Raw genomic sequence first — 14,840 nt, forward strand, 5'->3', positions numbered from 1 at the left:
GAAAGCATATATACCCCCACTTTATTAGTATTTAAATAGTATATATTTATGTTGAACTTTATTCTTGAACAGATGGCCCTGTATTAAGCAGTATATAAAAAGTGTTTCTGTTGCTCATGAAAAAGTTTCTGAAACGTCTGTGTATTTGACAAATATTGCATTTAATTCACTTCATCTGTGATAGAGTATGCAACGGTGCAAACACCGCGTGAGCGTCACTAACGGGAGCAGAAATGTCCGACTTGACGGCTCCGTTTTCACCTCCGCCCCCGACTGCAAGCGGCTGCTCTCGTTGATCGCCGTCTGTAGCCGTGCTTCAAGTCGAACGCACCTATTCTAATATGCTGATTTGCTGCTCAAGAAAAAAAGGGAAAAAAACATTTGTTCTGTTTAATATTTTTGTGATACTTTTTTTTTTTCAGGATTCTTTGATAAATAGAAAATTCAAAAGAACAACGTTTATTTAAAATTCAAATATCTTTCCCTGCTGAAAAAAATATTAAATTTCTTTAAAAAAAATCTTACTGATCCCAAACTTTTGAACAGTGTATTTTTATAAATAATTTTACAAATATTCATAGAAAATTATAGAATATTATTTAGCCTAATATCCACAAAAGAAGTCCATTGACGTTGTCTATTTTCCATAGGTGGTCCATTCCTGCATCATCCACATCCTTCAGAAGGCCTGTTACATCGCATCAAACTGCACTGGAGCGTTTTTCAGGATGGACCATAATATGGCGGAAATGGATGCATACTGTAGTGCCCTGTGCCAGCTGCGTGCGTTGCTATACCTGGCACAGGTATTACTCAATGACAATGCCCATGGTCAGCTCTATTCACAGGAGGAAGGGGGTTTAAGCGAGAGGTTTGTGCGAGAATACACCTCCATGCACAAAGCTTGTTTTTATGGTCGTTGCTTGGGCTTCCAGGTAAGATAAGGTTAATAATTATTTTGCATAATTTTGCTTTCATTTCAGTTTTTTCATTTTTAACAGTACTAGGAACCTCCCATGAATACAAGTCTTTATTGTTTCACTGGTGCATGCAGTTTATGATGTATGCAAACTGGTTCCAGAAACACAAAGTCTCTTTTTATTTGTCTCTGCTCCAAGTTTTCCCCTTCTCTCAGGCCTTTTCTACAGACAGTGGTCATCAGTATGGTGTCCTTTGGTGAAAACTACAAGAAACAGCAGACTGGGTTAGGTAAGTGCAGACTCAGATAGGGCAGATCATAATATTAGGACTACATGATTTATTCTTTGATGTGTTTATGTCTGCTATTCCCATAAAACACTGCAGTGGGTGAAATTAGTCTCTTATAATTCTCACACAATTACATATCCCTTTTGCCAATGAACTTGATGATTTATTTACAGGCATTGCTGCTCTATCTTTCTTCACATCGGGCAAATACGTGGTAGACCCTGAGTTGAGGGGGACAGAGTTTGAGCGCATCACACAAAATCTAGATATGCAGTTTTGGAAAACCTTTTGGAACCTTACAGAGACTGAGCTATTATCAGTAAGTACAAGTATGATTATGTGCGCTTTTATGAGAACAGATAAAACAATATCAATACCTTGTTATATTGTTCTTGTTGTTAAACTGTAGGTTTACAATATTTACAGTACCGTTCAAAAGTTTGGGGTCAGTAAGATTTAAAAAAATGCTGACCGAGGCTGCATTTATTTGAACAAAAATACAGTCAGATTTATTGTTACATAATTTTATAATTTGTAAATAACTGTTTTCTGTTTGAATAATTTAAAGGGGTCATATGATGCGATTTCAAGTTTTCCTTTCTCTTTGAAGTGTTACAAGCTCTTCGTGAATAGATAAGATCCCTGAAGTTGCAAAGACTAAAGTCTCAAAACCAGTTATTAGTTTAAGTATTTGCTATTGACTGTTCAAATGCGGAGTTTTGCGCATCATGTGTGTGTGTGCGCGAGCGAGCGAGAGCGAGAGCGAGAGCGAGAGCGAGAGAGAGAGAGAGTGCGTCACATCACAAACACATACCAGCTTCATCACTGTGTCTGTCACGCGACTCTGTTCCCCTTTCGGGCTCTGTCTTAAATTTATTTTGAAAGATGAAGCTCGCGATTATGGTAAGGAGCGTTACATTTTCGACGAGTGCTTGCGGTGTTCGGCCAATCACAATGCACTGGGTCAGCTGGCCAATCAGAGCAGACTGCGCTTGTCGGAAGGAGGGACTTTGTAGAAAACGAAGCGTTTGAGAGGCAGGGCATAGAGGACCTACAATAATGTACAGTATTTTAAAAATAATGTGTTTTTTGAACATTAAAGCATGTCAACATATTCTGTTACATCAAATACACAAAATAATGATCTTTAAAAAAGCATCATATGACCCCTTTAAAAATGTCATTTATTCCTGTTATGCAAAGCTGAATTTTCAGCATCATTATTCCAGTATTCAGTGGTACATGATCCTTCATAAATCATTCTATTATATTGATTTGCTGCTCAAGAAACATATCTTATTATTATCAATGTTGAAAACAGTTTTGCAGCTTAATACGTTTGTGGAAACTGATACATTTTCAGGATTCTTTGATAAATGGAAAGTTCAAAAGAACTTAAATAGATTTTTTTCATGAGGTTTTTGTAACATTATAAATGTTTTACTGTCATTTTGATCAATTAATTGCATCCGTTCTGAATAAATATATTAATTTCTTTTAAAAACTCTGACTGACGCCAAACTTTTGAATGCTAAGTTTAAATAAGACAGAAGAGTTTCAGTTATCCTTTTTCTATCTTTTTTCTTTTCTGTATTTTTCCAAAGAGTTTGACAAGGATTGCTTCCACTGTGGTGCAAGTGAATGTAATATTAACCATACCAGCTGTAAGTCTGAGTTTGCCACTGGCCTCTGACCCCAGTTTCTCAGTCTCTATGAATCCTCCAGTTGCACACTGGGGCCCTGGGCCAGTCAAAGTGCGCTTGATCTCTCACACACTCCGACAAGGACAGGTTTGTGTGTTTTATGAAAAAGAAATAATTCATTACATATTTTTAAGACAAACAGGTATCCTAAGGCTCTGAATGATGTTTCCAGCATGAGTATGAAGAAATGTTTTCAACATTCTTGTAACTAAATGCTGCTTTTCTTTCAAACAATTAATTCTGCCAAATGTCCTCCATATTCAAACTCTTCCCTCAGGACAGTGCAGAACTGTTGGCCCTTTCTCGTCCCGAGGGGCCTCAGCTCTCTCTGCCAGGGGGTTTCAGTCGTCAGACAGCTCCTCTTTCTCCGTGCCTGCTCGTACACTTCCACGGAGGAGGCTTTGTTGCACAAACTTCAAAATCACATGAGGTGTGGCTGTGGCAATTTTACCTCCCTATAAAAGGTTTCTCACCTAAATGATTTCTTTGTTAGGATGTTGTGTTTTTTTTCTGAGGCCCTCTGTCTTGTTTTCTCTCTATTGTAGAATTACTTGAAGAGCTGGTCAAAGGATCTGAATGTGCCTATTCTCTCTGTGGATTACTCATTGGCTCCAGAGGCCCCGTTCCCCCGGGCTCTAGAGGAGTGTTTCTATGCCTACTGTTGGGCCTTAAAGAATTGCCACTTGCTGGGTTTGTAAAGCACACTCCTCTCCAAATGGACTAATAACTAAACTAATATACAGACAGTAATTGTTTTATGGAGATATGATGTAATTTCAGTAATTACATGTGCTAGTCAATGATTTTATTGCCGTCTAAATAGGAAATGTAATACGCTGCAACAAATGAAATTGTAAATAAAATTATTCTATCACAGTTTCTCAATTAACATGAGATAATGTTAATAATGTTGTTAATAGTAAAAAAAAATTATAATTATTATGAAAGAATATAAAAAAAAACTTAATGTGGACTACCATTCAAATGTTTGCAAGGATGCAAAGACACTTATAATACTACAAAAGATATTTATTTCAAATAAATGCTGTTTTATAAATGTTCTACTCAAAGAATCTTGAAAAATCTTGGTTTCCACAAACATATTAAGCAGCACAACCGATTTCAAAATTGATAATAAGAATAAATGTTTCTTGAGAGTTAAATCCGTATATTAGAATGATTTCTGAAGGATCATGTGACACTGAAGACTGGAGTAATGACTGCAGATAGGGGAAAAAAATACATTTTAAAAGTATTAAAATAGAAAACGGTTATTTGAAATTGTAATTATATTATACAGTATTACTGTACAGTAAAATACTGTACAATATCAATAAATGCAGCCTTGGTGAGACTTATTTTAAAAACATTAACAAATCTGACCGCAACTTTTGAACGGTAGTATATAATAATTACAAAATAATTAGCAAAATGCTTTGCTTTTTAAATAATTTTAGGTGAAGTACATCACACTACAAAACTTCCCAAAAGTATTTGGTCAAATGCCCATAATTTGATGGTTAAATCAGTTTAATTTTTCCATTTTATGACATTCAAGATGTTGTTGCGAAGAACAATAACTTTTATTTACCCTCCATAAAACCATATAGCCAGTCACAATTCCTATAAAAAGAGGGTTGAACTTCTGCAAAGAATCATATGAACTTTATTTTTACCTTTAGGTGTGTGAGCATAATAACAGGTGTGAACATGACAAGCAATCCATCTCAACCATGCTTCAGGACTCTCTAAATGTTGATCTTGCTGCACAGGCTCGACTGCAGAGCGTGTTTGCTTGGTGGGAGACAGTGCAGGCGGTAACCTGTGTATAACAGTCTCTATGAGGGCAATGTCTCACGGTGTACGTGTTCCTGATGGGATTGTGGCAGCGTACCCAGCAACTCTGCTAACAACAGATGCCTCACCATCCAGACTACTCACTTTAATCGACCCTCTGCTGCCTTTGAGTGTGCTCTACAAGTGTATTGATGCCTATGCTGGTGAGCTTTTGAATCAAGTCATGTTACAGACAAGAGTTCTATGCAGATTGTTTCAAAGCAGCTTTTATCTACCGCACTTTCATGATTGTACTGTCTCTTGGTCACTGTCTCTATCTCAGGTACGAGTTGTCAGTCAGTACAGCCATCTCAGCAGTTAGATACCTTGGCTGCTTTGGGACAGGACACAGTAAAGTTGCTGACTAACTTCGCCCAAGGAGTAACAAATTGGTTTCACACTTTATTAGATCCAAAAGCAGCATCGTCATCCTCTTCAACCACATCATCAAACGGTCCTTCACCTTCCAAGTCACATTCTGTAGAGAAACCACAGGAAGTCAAAGAATACCCAGACAACTTTGAGCCACTCCGGTCTAGGTGTCTGGTGGATATACGGACACCTTGCACACCAATAATGAAGAACCCATTTGTTTCTCCTCTACTTGCTCCGGACAGTCTTCTCAAGGGGCTTCCACCTGTGCATATAGTGGTAAGACATGATGAAAATGCATTTCCAAGAACAATGTTGAAACTATTATTTTAATGCTTTGATTGTTCTTTTCAGGCCTCAGCTTTGGATGCCCTGTTAGATGATTCAGTGATGCTTGCCAAAAAGCTTAGGAATATGAACCAGCCTGTGACGCTCACTGTGGTTGAAGACCTTCCCCATGGCTTCCTGAGCCTATTTCAACTTTCCAAAGAAACCCAGGAAGCATCTGATATATGTGTGAAACGAATTAGAGAAGTCTTCCAGCAAGAGGAACTACCTGCTCATCAGAGGCAGCCGGGGCTCAATTAGACAGTTTAGGCTTGGGAAAGTCATGATGGACCACCAATGTCCAAGAAGTTCCAGGGATCTAAATAATAATAAAGTGAAACTAGTTTTTACTGGTTTGAAACCAGAAATTTATTTTTAAAAAGATAAGTCTATCCACCAGCTGAACTCCTGGAAGCAATTGTAGGTCCAGCTTGCAATACCAAAGTCATAGGCTTAATGTGCAGTTTTGCATCAGAATGACTCATTTTTAAGTATTCACATTAACTATTCACTGTTGTGTTCTGAACGAACTGAATGTCTAATCATCCACCAAAATTTCACCATTGTGCCTGTAGTGATGCAATAAGATCAATCCTAGCTACTTCTGCACTGCAAACTAATATTTAAAGCAACTGCACTGTGGATTCTATTAAAATCACCATGTCTGACCTCTTATTTTTATCTGAAATGAAAATGGTTTGAATGTTTAAACGTAGGGGTGTCAAACACACAGCGCACTCTATGATATATATATATATATAAAAAAAACTTCAATTGTCCCACACAAGGTTGTGTTTAGTCCAGTGTGTCTCATGGCCTGAAATTACTTTGACACCCCTGCTATGATATTAAATTATAATGTAAGCATACATTATTTCATTATTTAATTAATTTTACAAGGATATTTGTGTGTGATATGATTATATATCTTGACAAAACTTTGAGGATGCGATTTTAAGCTTTACAGCATTGTGTCTTTTCATAGTACTGTTGTCTACACTTGAACCTTCATATTAACAGGTTACCTCATCATTTCTTGAAAAACAACTGGCCAGATGCACAAGAATCTTTCACTGTTGACTTATTACCAGTTCACGTTATGATGCAGTAAACTAAATGGCTAAAAGGTGGTCATAACCATAACCAAATTAGATTCAGCACATGATGACCTGTACTTTTTTCTTATAATACCAAAGATGTTTGTTCTATACTGTACATTACTGTACAACTGAATGTCAAATGCAATAAATTAATAATCCACTATTTTTAAAGCACCCTTTGTTTCCAGTGCTGTTTTGGTCTATATTTTGCACAATTTTGCAGTTATTGTTACTACAAGAAGACTATGGTAATTTGATAAGTATTAGTCACTACTTTATAATACTACTACTACTAATAATAAGAATTTCAAGTCTGAAATCATTAAGTATTTATTATTTCAATATAATTAATTTTTTTTTTTTTAACTTTTTTTTCTTGTATTATTATTTGTTATGCCAAAGAATGCCTAAAATACAATATGGATACCACAGTAATTTTTAAGAGAATAAAGACACACATTTAAAGAAAGAAATGCAGTAAATAAATGAATGTTTGATAGTTAGGGTCATAAGAGCCTCCGTACCGTTGATGGCAGCACCTCAGATGTGCAGCCTCAAAACGAAGCCCACTGACGTCCATGTCGCTCGACCGTGTTGACAGAAATACAACAAAGAGACGAGCTGCTTGTAGCGACATGATAAATACCACGTTAATTACCAAGTAATTTACCTCACATATATGGCAACATAGGAAACTGACATAAGTAAAGGTAAATATTTGGTTTTAACTGTCGTATTTTAGTGTAATGTTATAAGTTTAGCCTAGCTTAGCACAATTCACCTGCTAACTAAACTATTTGATGTCGGTCAGTTTGGGATTATTTTTTAAAATTATTTGCCTGAAGTAATTTACGGCGGCGTTTTAGTGCCACGTTAAAAAAAACAAAAAAAAACTAAGATTACGAGATTAAAGTAATGTTTTGAGGAAAAGGTAAAAACTACGAGAATAAAGTCGAAATATTTTGAGAATAAAGTCAAAATTACGAGAATAAAGTCGAAATATTTTGAGAATAAAGTCGAAATTAATAGAATTAGATCGTAGCATTTACGAGATTAAAGTTATAATAATGTTATATAATGTCTCAATTTTGACTTTAGTAAAAGTGCCATGGTAATTCAGTGTTATTACTTTAAGTACTGTAAAGTGCAACATAAATACAATGATTTTACAATATGGGAATCATTCAGTATCATGACATGTGACATGGTACTTTTATATAGTATTTCCATTTTATACTATGGAATATACTATACTTATACTACATTTTACACCACAATACTTTTTCTGTCGGGATGATTATGACCCATTATCACATTGCATTAGACAGTTTTAAAAAAAGCTTTCTGTTTACAATAAATGATGATAACCAAAGGTTTACCAATATTATATTGATATAGTTACTACTGTAAAATGGTAATAAATTAAAAATGGTTATTCCATGAACATCTTTCAGAATATTTCATGTCATTTCAGTTTGTATAGTGAATTGTCTTTGATTTCCACATTGTTTCTCTGCAGGTGGCACAGGTGTGGGCACAACTGGATGTCAACACAGAGGAAAGGACATTTGAGACATTTGAGAGTTAAACTGCATCTGAAGAAGTAAAAGTGCGAATCGGCAGCCAGAAGACCACAAAGCACTGTTTGCATACTGTAAATATTGCAGAAGTGTAGACACGAAAAGAAAGTTCTGGTCTAGGTCTTTCTGTAGTTCAGATTGCCTTAGCAGACAAGTTCTTTATTACACCTGTCCAGGTATAATTTTCTATACTGTGTGCAATATTTATTCACATAAATATTTATTTCTCTTCTTTTAGAAGAGCCCTTGTAATAAATCTTGTGTGGCAGCATTGCTCTGAATTATTGAGCCTAAGCTGTATGAAGAATTTATAAATATCTGATAAGATTCTTTAGTGACACTTTTTATTGAGGCCTTGTGGACACTGTGAATGGTTCACTAGGTCTTATTAGACCTTAGTAAGGCATTAGAAAAGTGAAAAAGACATGGAAAAGCTTTAGAAACTTAAAACAAATGGCAACAAAGATGGAGAACATTGGGCCTGCTGTCATAGGTTTAAACACACACAATAGGCATGTTATAGGACAGCCTAAAGGCCGCTCTCAGTTAGGGCCCCAATCTGTGAGTTCTCAGCCTGGAAAGGAGCCCATGGGGACCCAGAAACCAGCCAATGCATCTCAGGAAGGACCTGGAATCAGGTAAGGTTGTTATACTGTCATAATGAACACTTGTTTGCTTAGTTAGAATGTATGTGTGTTATATATGACATGTCTGTGTACACTTCTGTTTAAAAGTTTGGGGTCTGTTAAGTCTCTTATGTTCACCAAGGCTGCATTTATTTGATCAAAAATACAGTAAAAACAGTAATATTGTGAAATATTATTACAATTTCTAATAACTATTTTCGGTTTTAATATATTTTAAAATGTAATTTATTCCTGCAATGACAAAGCTGAATTTTCAGCATCATTACTCCAGTCTTCAGTGTCTCATGATCCTTTAGAAATCATTCTAATATACTGATTTGTTGCTCAAGAAACGTTTTGTATTATTATCAAGTTTTTGTAAATCATGATACATTTTTTACAGGATTCTTTGATGAATAGACATCTTTTGAAATAGAAATCTTTTGTAACATAATAAATGTCTTTACTGTCACTTTTGGTCAATTTAATAGGTTCTTGCTGAATAAAAGTTTTAATTTCTTTCTTTACAAATATATACATATGTATTACTGACCCCAAACGTTTGTACAGAAGTATAGATATTAATTTACTGACACACAGGTTTGGTGATGACTGGAAAAAAAGCCTACTGCTCCCGGCTAAGGACAATAGAGTAAAAACTTCTGTAAGTCTTTCAGTTAAATGTTTTAAACTTTTTTTCCTTTTTAAAAATTAATGTAATGTAATTATAAGGACGTCTTGTTTTTCACCAAAACACACAATGTAGAATTCTTATATAAACATGCAACATGCATTTGATGAATAGTGATTGTTTTTCATTTTGTTAAGTACAAATACAGATCTCCTTATGATCTGTCTATTTAATGCTATTTCTTTCTCTCAAGGATGTGACTGCAACCAAAGGGAATGAGTTTGAGGACTACTGTCTAAAGAGAGAGCTGCTGATGGGCATTTTTGAGATGGGCTGGGAAAAGCCCTCCCCCATTCAGGTAATAGATGCAAGAACTTCAAAACATAGACAAGTTACCAGTCTTTCTGAACAACATGGGTATCCTCAGTGTTTATGCTTAAAGGAATCGTTCACCCAAAAATGAAAATTTGAAGAAAATGTACTCATCCTCAGGCCATCCAAGATATAGATGAGTTTATTTCTTCATAAGAACAGATTTGGTGAAATGTAGCATTACATCACTTGCTCCCCATTGGATTCTCTGCAGTGAATGAGTGCCGTTAGAATTAGTGTTCAAACAGCTGATAAAAACAACACAGTAATCCACACAACTCCAGTCCATCAATTAATGTCATGTGAAGTGAAAAGCTGCATGTTTGTAACAAACCATTCCATCAAGTCGTTTTTAACTTCAAACTGTTGCTTCCTATATTGGCATAATAGCTACAAAATAGTAATAAAGCCATAGTATTGTTTTCTCCAGTGGTGAAAAAGTCATCTTGTCTGAATCAGAAGAGAAATATGCACAAATCAAGCACCTGTTACAAGCGCAAACAGTCCAAAACAGTTTTAAACAAATATATCGGTGGATTTTGATGTGAGAGGACAACGGGATGAACTTTTTCAGGAAGTGTTATTATGGATTATGGACTCATATTTTGGCCAGAAGCGACAATTTAAAGTTAAAATGCCTTAATGATGGAATTGTGAGCAGCTTTTCTCCTCACAAAGTTTTAATTGATGAACTGGACTCGTGTGGATTACTTGTGAATTATTGTGATGTTTTAATCAGCTGTTTGGACTCTGTTTCTGACGGCACCCATTCACTGCAGAGTGGATCCTCTGTAAAGTAATGTAATGCTAAATTTGTCCAAATCTGTTCTGATGAAGTAAACAAATTCCTCTTTATCTTGGATGGCCTGAGGATGAGTACATTTTCAGCAAATTTTCATTTTTGGGTGAACTGTTCCTTCGATTGTTTTTTAATTTTTATTTTAGGAGGAGAGTATTCCTATTGCCCTTTCTGGCCGCGATATACTGGCTCGTGCCAAAAACGGGACCGGAAAGAGTGGTGCATACCTTATCCCCCTTCTGGAGAGAATTGACATAAAAAAGGATCATATCCAGGGTATCTCTCTCCAAAACATTTTACACAAGATGTACCTTTTATTCCCCACCCCCTTTTTTTTTTTTTTACTGTACTATCTTTCTGTGTTTACCTGCAGCCATTGTGATAGTTCCCACTCGTGAACTGGCTCTGCAAGTCAGTCAGATCAGTATTCAGATCAGCAAGCACCTGGGTGGAGTCAAGGTCATGGCAACCACAGGTGGGACCAACCTACGAGATGATATCATGCGCCTGGATGAGGAGGGTAATGTTCAGTGATCACCTAATCATAAAGAGATTACAGTGTGATCATCTTCTGCTGTAAAAGCATGTTGTTCAAAACTGTTTTCTGCAGTTCATGTTGTTATAGCAACACCTGGCAGAATCTTGGACTTGATAAAAAAGGGCATAGCCAAAGTGAATAAAGTTCAGATGATGGTTATGGATGAGGTGAGTATTGCACATGCTTACTGTACATGCCCGTCAGAATATTAATAAAATGATTATTTCCTGTTGCACACTGTCACAATGGAACATCTTGACACAGTTATTTAGATGTTGTTAATACCACCACTATCAAAGTTCAACCTTCATTGCTTGTTTTCTTATAGGCTGATAAACTGCTCTCTCGGGACTTTGTGGTTATTATTGAGGACATCATTGGTTTCCTTTCAAAGAACAGACAGATTCTGCTCTATTCAGCCACATTCCCCATCAGTGTACAGAAGTTCATGGTTAGAGAAGGCTGTGCATCATTTTGAACACATTTATGCTTTGACTGTGCTCATCTGTCTCTTTCTACATCTGCAGGTTTTACATTTACACACTTTTGTATCTCATCAGGCAAAGCACCTGCAGAAGCCCTATGAGATTAATCTGATGGAGGAACTGACCCTAAAAGGCATTACGCAGTACTATGCTTACGTCACAGAAAGACAGAAAGTCCACTGCCTTAACACACTGTTCTCCAGGGTAAAAGAGTGAATTTCCTTTTAGGACTTAAAAAAATATATATATATTTAGGGTGGGTACAATGTCACAATCATGATGGCTTCTGAATGGCTGCTTAGTTTTGAATTCTGAAACTTAAAGTATTTTTGCATTTTGGCCCCTTTAAATATATTAAGTCTCATGAGTTAAAGGAAAAGTTCACCCAAAAATTTTAATTTGCTGAGAATTTACTCTCCCTCAAAAAAAACAAAAACATTATTAAGGTGTTTTAACTTAACTGTCACTTCTGGACAAAATACCAGTCCATAATCTATGATTGCAGTTCCTCCAGTGAAACATATCTGTGTAGAAATGTTGGATGGTTTTCACTTGTAAACTGTGCTTGATCTGTGCATATTTCTCTCCTGATCCATACATGTTTTTTTCACTGGAGAAAGCAGTATTATGGATAGAGGACTGATATTTTAGCCAAAATCAATGGTTTGAAGTTAAACATGGCTTGATTTTTTTCTTTTTTTTTGTTACAAGCTATTCACTTTACATGACATTAATCGATGGACTGGAGTAATGTTGTGGATTATTGGGTTTTTAATGTTTTTATCAGCTGTTTGGACTCATTCATTCTATTGGCACCCATTCACTGCAGAGGATCCATTTGTGAGCAAATATTGAACATTTATTTTCTCTAAATCTGTGATGATCTACATCTTGGATGAACTGAGGGAGAGTAAATTTTAATTTTTGGGTGAACGATTCCTTTAATGCATTAGCTTAGGCTGTTTTTGTTCTTTTCTGAATTCTAACAAATGGCATTGTTTCTACAGTTAACATGACCCAAGCACTTTTCTCAATAGTTGCAGATAAATCAGTCCATCATCTTTTGTAACTCTACTCAGCGAGTGGAGCTTTTGGCCAAGAAGATCACGCAGCTGGGCTGCTCCTGCTTTTACATTCATGCTAAGATGATGCAGGTACTGTATGTGTTTTGTTGTTGTCAGTTCCAGTGTAATTCAGATCTGTTCAGCATGATTTGCTTATTTGCTTCAGTCAAATTCTTGAAACTTTGCAGTATTGCAATTATTTGTGACAGCAAACATTGTGCTTCATTTCATTCACATGGCAGGAATACAGAAACCGTGTTTTCCACGACTTCAGAAATGGGCTCTGCAGGAACCTCGTTTCCACCGGTGAGTATAGTATATACAGTATATTATAGTATCTTAACTCTTTTTTTTGTGTAATTGCATAATAATAACATCAGCTAGAAAAAATTAAATGTATGTTTTGTCAAGGTGTTTCTAACTGAATTTATGCTCTTGATACAGATTTATTCACTAGAGGCATCGACATCCAGGCAGTAAATGTGGTCATCAACTTTGACTTCCCCAAGAATGCAGAAACATATCTGCATCGCATCGGACGCTCAGGTGAAGTTGACAGACAACAAAGATGTGGAGGATTAAATTTGGATTACATTATTTAGACTTTACACTTTTTTTATTACACACTTCAAACTTTTATATTATTTATAATGTATCATTATATGGCCCCTGTGTTAAATTTGTAGGACGGTTTGGACATCTGGGTTTGGCAATCAATCTCATTACGGCTGAGGATCGTTTTAACCTGAAGACCATTGAGGACCAGCTGATGACAGACATAAAGCCCATTCCCGGTAGCATCGATAAGAGCCTGTATGTGGCAGAGTTTCACTCTGTGAACCCTGACTGTGAGGCAGAGGCATCTCACCCTGGCGGAGGGTCTGAAGCCCATTAGGAAGCACCATTAGAGAGCAGGTAAAGGCATACAGTTGGGAGACTTTTTGTACTTATGTCATGTAATGGGGAAATTCACCTAACGTGTGTTTATTGATCTAAGAATACCTAATATTGCAATGTCTATTTATATTTCCATATGAATCAGTGAAAATTGGACTGACTTTACCATCTGCTCTTTCTAGGATAGTTGGAGAAACTGAACCTGACTTTTGCACAAACCAGTTACTTCTCTGCTCGTATCTTTCATCATCTTTTCCAGCTCCACAGTTTTTTTTTTCTTTTTTTTTTTCATTCATTGTTCATTTTTAGGGGGGTTATACCTCTTTATAAATGACCAGTTGAGACATGCAAGAACAAAAACTAAACATTCAGAGAAAGGTTCCTATTTGATAGAAAACAATAAACAAAGGTATTGGTGAACATAGAGCATAGCATACTTGTATCATTAGTTGAGAATTTACACACAAACCATAGAACAAAACCTGTTTAACCCAAGTGCCTTAATATATATTATCTCTGTCTTAGATTAAAATGTCATTGCTATGTTGAAGTATTCCCAAAGACTTAATACAGGATTTTGCAGCATACTGGTGATACTGGATTCTATGAAAGAAAAATTGGTATTGATTTATTGATGAGAGAAGCATTTTCAGATTCTGTTTATATTCAGTCTGAGGCAGCTAGAGAAACCAGCATCCATGGAAATATTGCAGAGCTCAGGATTCAGGTGTGAACATGAACCATTGCACTAAACTGCCTCAGAAAAAAACATCTTCATTAGTAGTGCATTTTGTAGTTTCATTAGTAGTCACAGGCAAATGTAAATTTGGAATTCATAAGGAAATATAGACATAAATTATGGTTTCAAACAAAGACAATTTTTTTTTCTTTTTAATATAATTCTGAAACTATACTATATTAGACATTCCTAACTTAAACAGGCATGCCAAAACTGGCATAATGTGAGAGATGTCAGACTACTACATGAAAGCTGATTTAAAAATTCACCACACTGCAGTCATATACATGTATGACCAGGTCCTCACATTTATATGCACAACTATGTCAGTTTGTCAAAAGGGTCTGTTTGGTTCCTTTTTTTCCCATTTATTTAAAGGTTGGTGCGAAGGTTGGTCGAGGATAGCGTCTTTTACAGTTTTCATTTCTTTTGATATTAATTAATGTATAAAGTGATTAATGAACTTTATGACATTGTTATTTACAGATATGTATATATGTTTTTGCCAAAATGTTTGCTTTTTACTTTGATCCATATTCTGTGTAGTGAATATATATATATA

General features: G+C 35.8%; 2 protein-coding genes across 3 annotated transcripts in view; both read left to right on the plus strand.

Moving 5' to 3' along the window:
* Positions 1–6,196, plus strand: part of LOC107656618 (hormone-sensitive lipase-like) — a 7,671-nt gene extending 1,475 nt beyond the window's left edge. The window contains exons 2-10 of the mRNA XM_016444529.1: positions 651–935; positions 1,119–1,209; positions 1,383–1,528; positions 2,814–2,999; positions 3,190–3,342; positions 3,458–3,602; positions 4,685–4,912; positions 5,032–5,399; positions 5,475–6,196. Coding sequence (XP_016300015.1) covers positions 651–935; positions 1,119–1,209; positions 1,383–1,528; positions 2,814–2,999; positions 3,190–3,342; positions 3,458–3,602; positions 4,685–4,912; positions 5,032–5,399; positions 5,475–5,708 — 1,836 coding nt within the window. The 3' untranslated portion in view covers positions 5,709–6,196. The remainder of the gene's footprint in view (positions 1–650; positions 936–1,118; positions 1,210–1,382; positions 1,529–2,813; positions 3,000–3,189; positions 3,343–3,457; positions 3,603–4,684; positions 4,913–5,031; positions 5,400–5,474) is intronic.
* Positions 6,197–7,084: 888 nt separating this feature from the next.
* LOC107656619 (probable ATP-dependent RNA helicase ddx6) lies at positions 7,085–13,963 on the plus strand. Of its 2 annotated transcripts, none has more exons than XM_016444530.1 (14): positions 7,085–7,257; positions 8,067–8,765; positions 9,354–9,417; positions 9,638–9,742; positions 10,702–10,831; positions 10,929–11,075; positions 11,166–11,260; positions 11,422–11,544; positions 11,654–11,782; positions 12,616–12,732; positions 12,885–12,948; positions 13,087–13,188; positions 13,329–13,557; positions 13,722–13,963. In XM_016444530.1, exons 2-13 carry the CDS (start codon positions 8,581–8,583, stop codon positions 13,535–13,537), a joined length of 1,470 nt encoding a protein of 489 aa, XP_016300016.1. In that variant the 5' UTR covers positions 7,085–7,257; positions 8,067–8,580; the 3' UTR covers positions 13,538–13,557; positions 13,722–13,963. The 2 variants fall into 2 exon arrangements, with proteins under 2 accessions (XP_016300016.1, XP_016300017.1); XM_016444531.1 differs by having other exon boundaries at positions 13,727–13,963.
* Positions 13,964–14,840: the final 877 nt, after the last annotated feature.

The sequence above is a fragment of the Sinocyclocheilus anshuiensis genome, unplaced genomic scaffold (assembly GCF_001515605.1).
Source record: "Sinocyclocheilus anshuiensis isolate Anshui unplaced genomic scaffold, SAMN03320099.WGS_v1.1 scaffold1393, whole genome shotgun sequence".
NCBI lineage: Eukaryota > Metazoa > Chordata > Actinopteri > Cypriniformes > Cyprinidae > Sinocyclocheilus > Sinocyclocheilus anshuiensis.

Bases quoted from the DNA above. Each gene is read 5' to 3' on its own strand.
- LOC107656619 (XM_016444530.1), top strand. From the start codon at position 8,581: ATGGCAACAAAGATGGAGAACATTGGGCCTGCTGTCATAGGTTTAAAC. The intron at 10,832-10,928 runs GTATCTCTCTCC...GTTTACCTGCAG, and splicing joins AAAAAAGGATCATATCCAGG to CCATTGTGATAGTTCCCACT. The intron at 11,545-11,653 runs GTTAGAGAAGGC...GTATCTCATCAG, and splicing joins TCAGTGTACAGAAGTTCATG to GCAAAGCACCTGCAGAAGCC.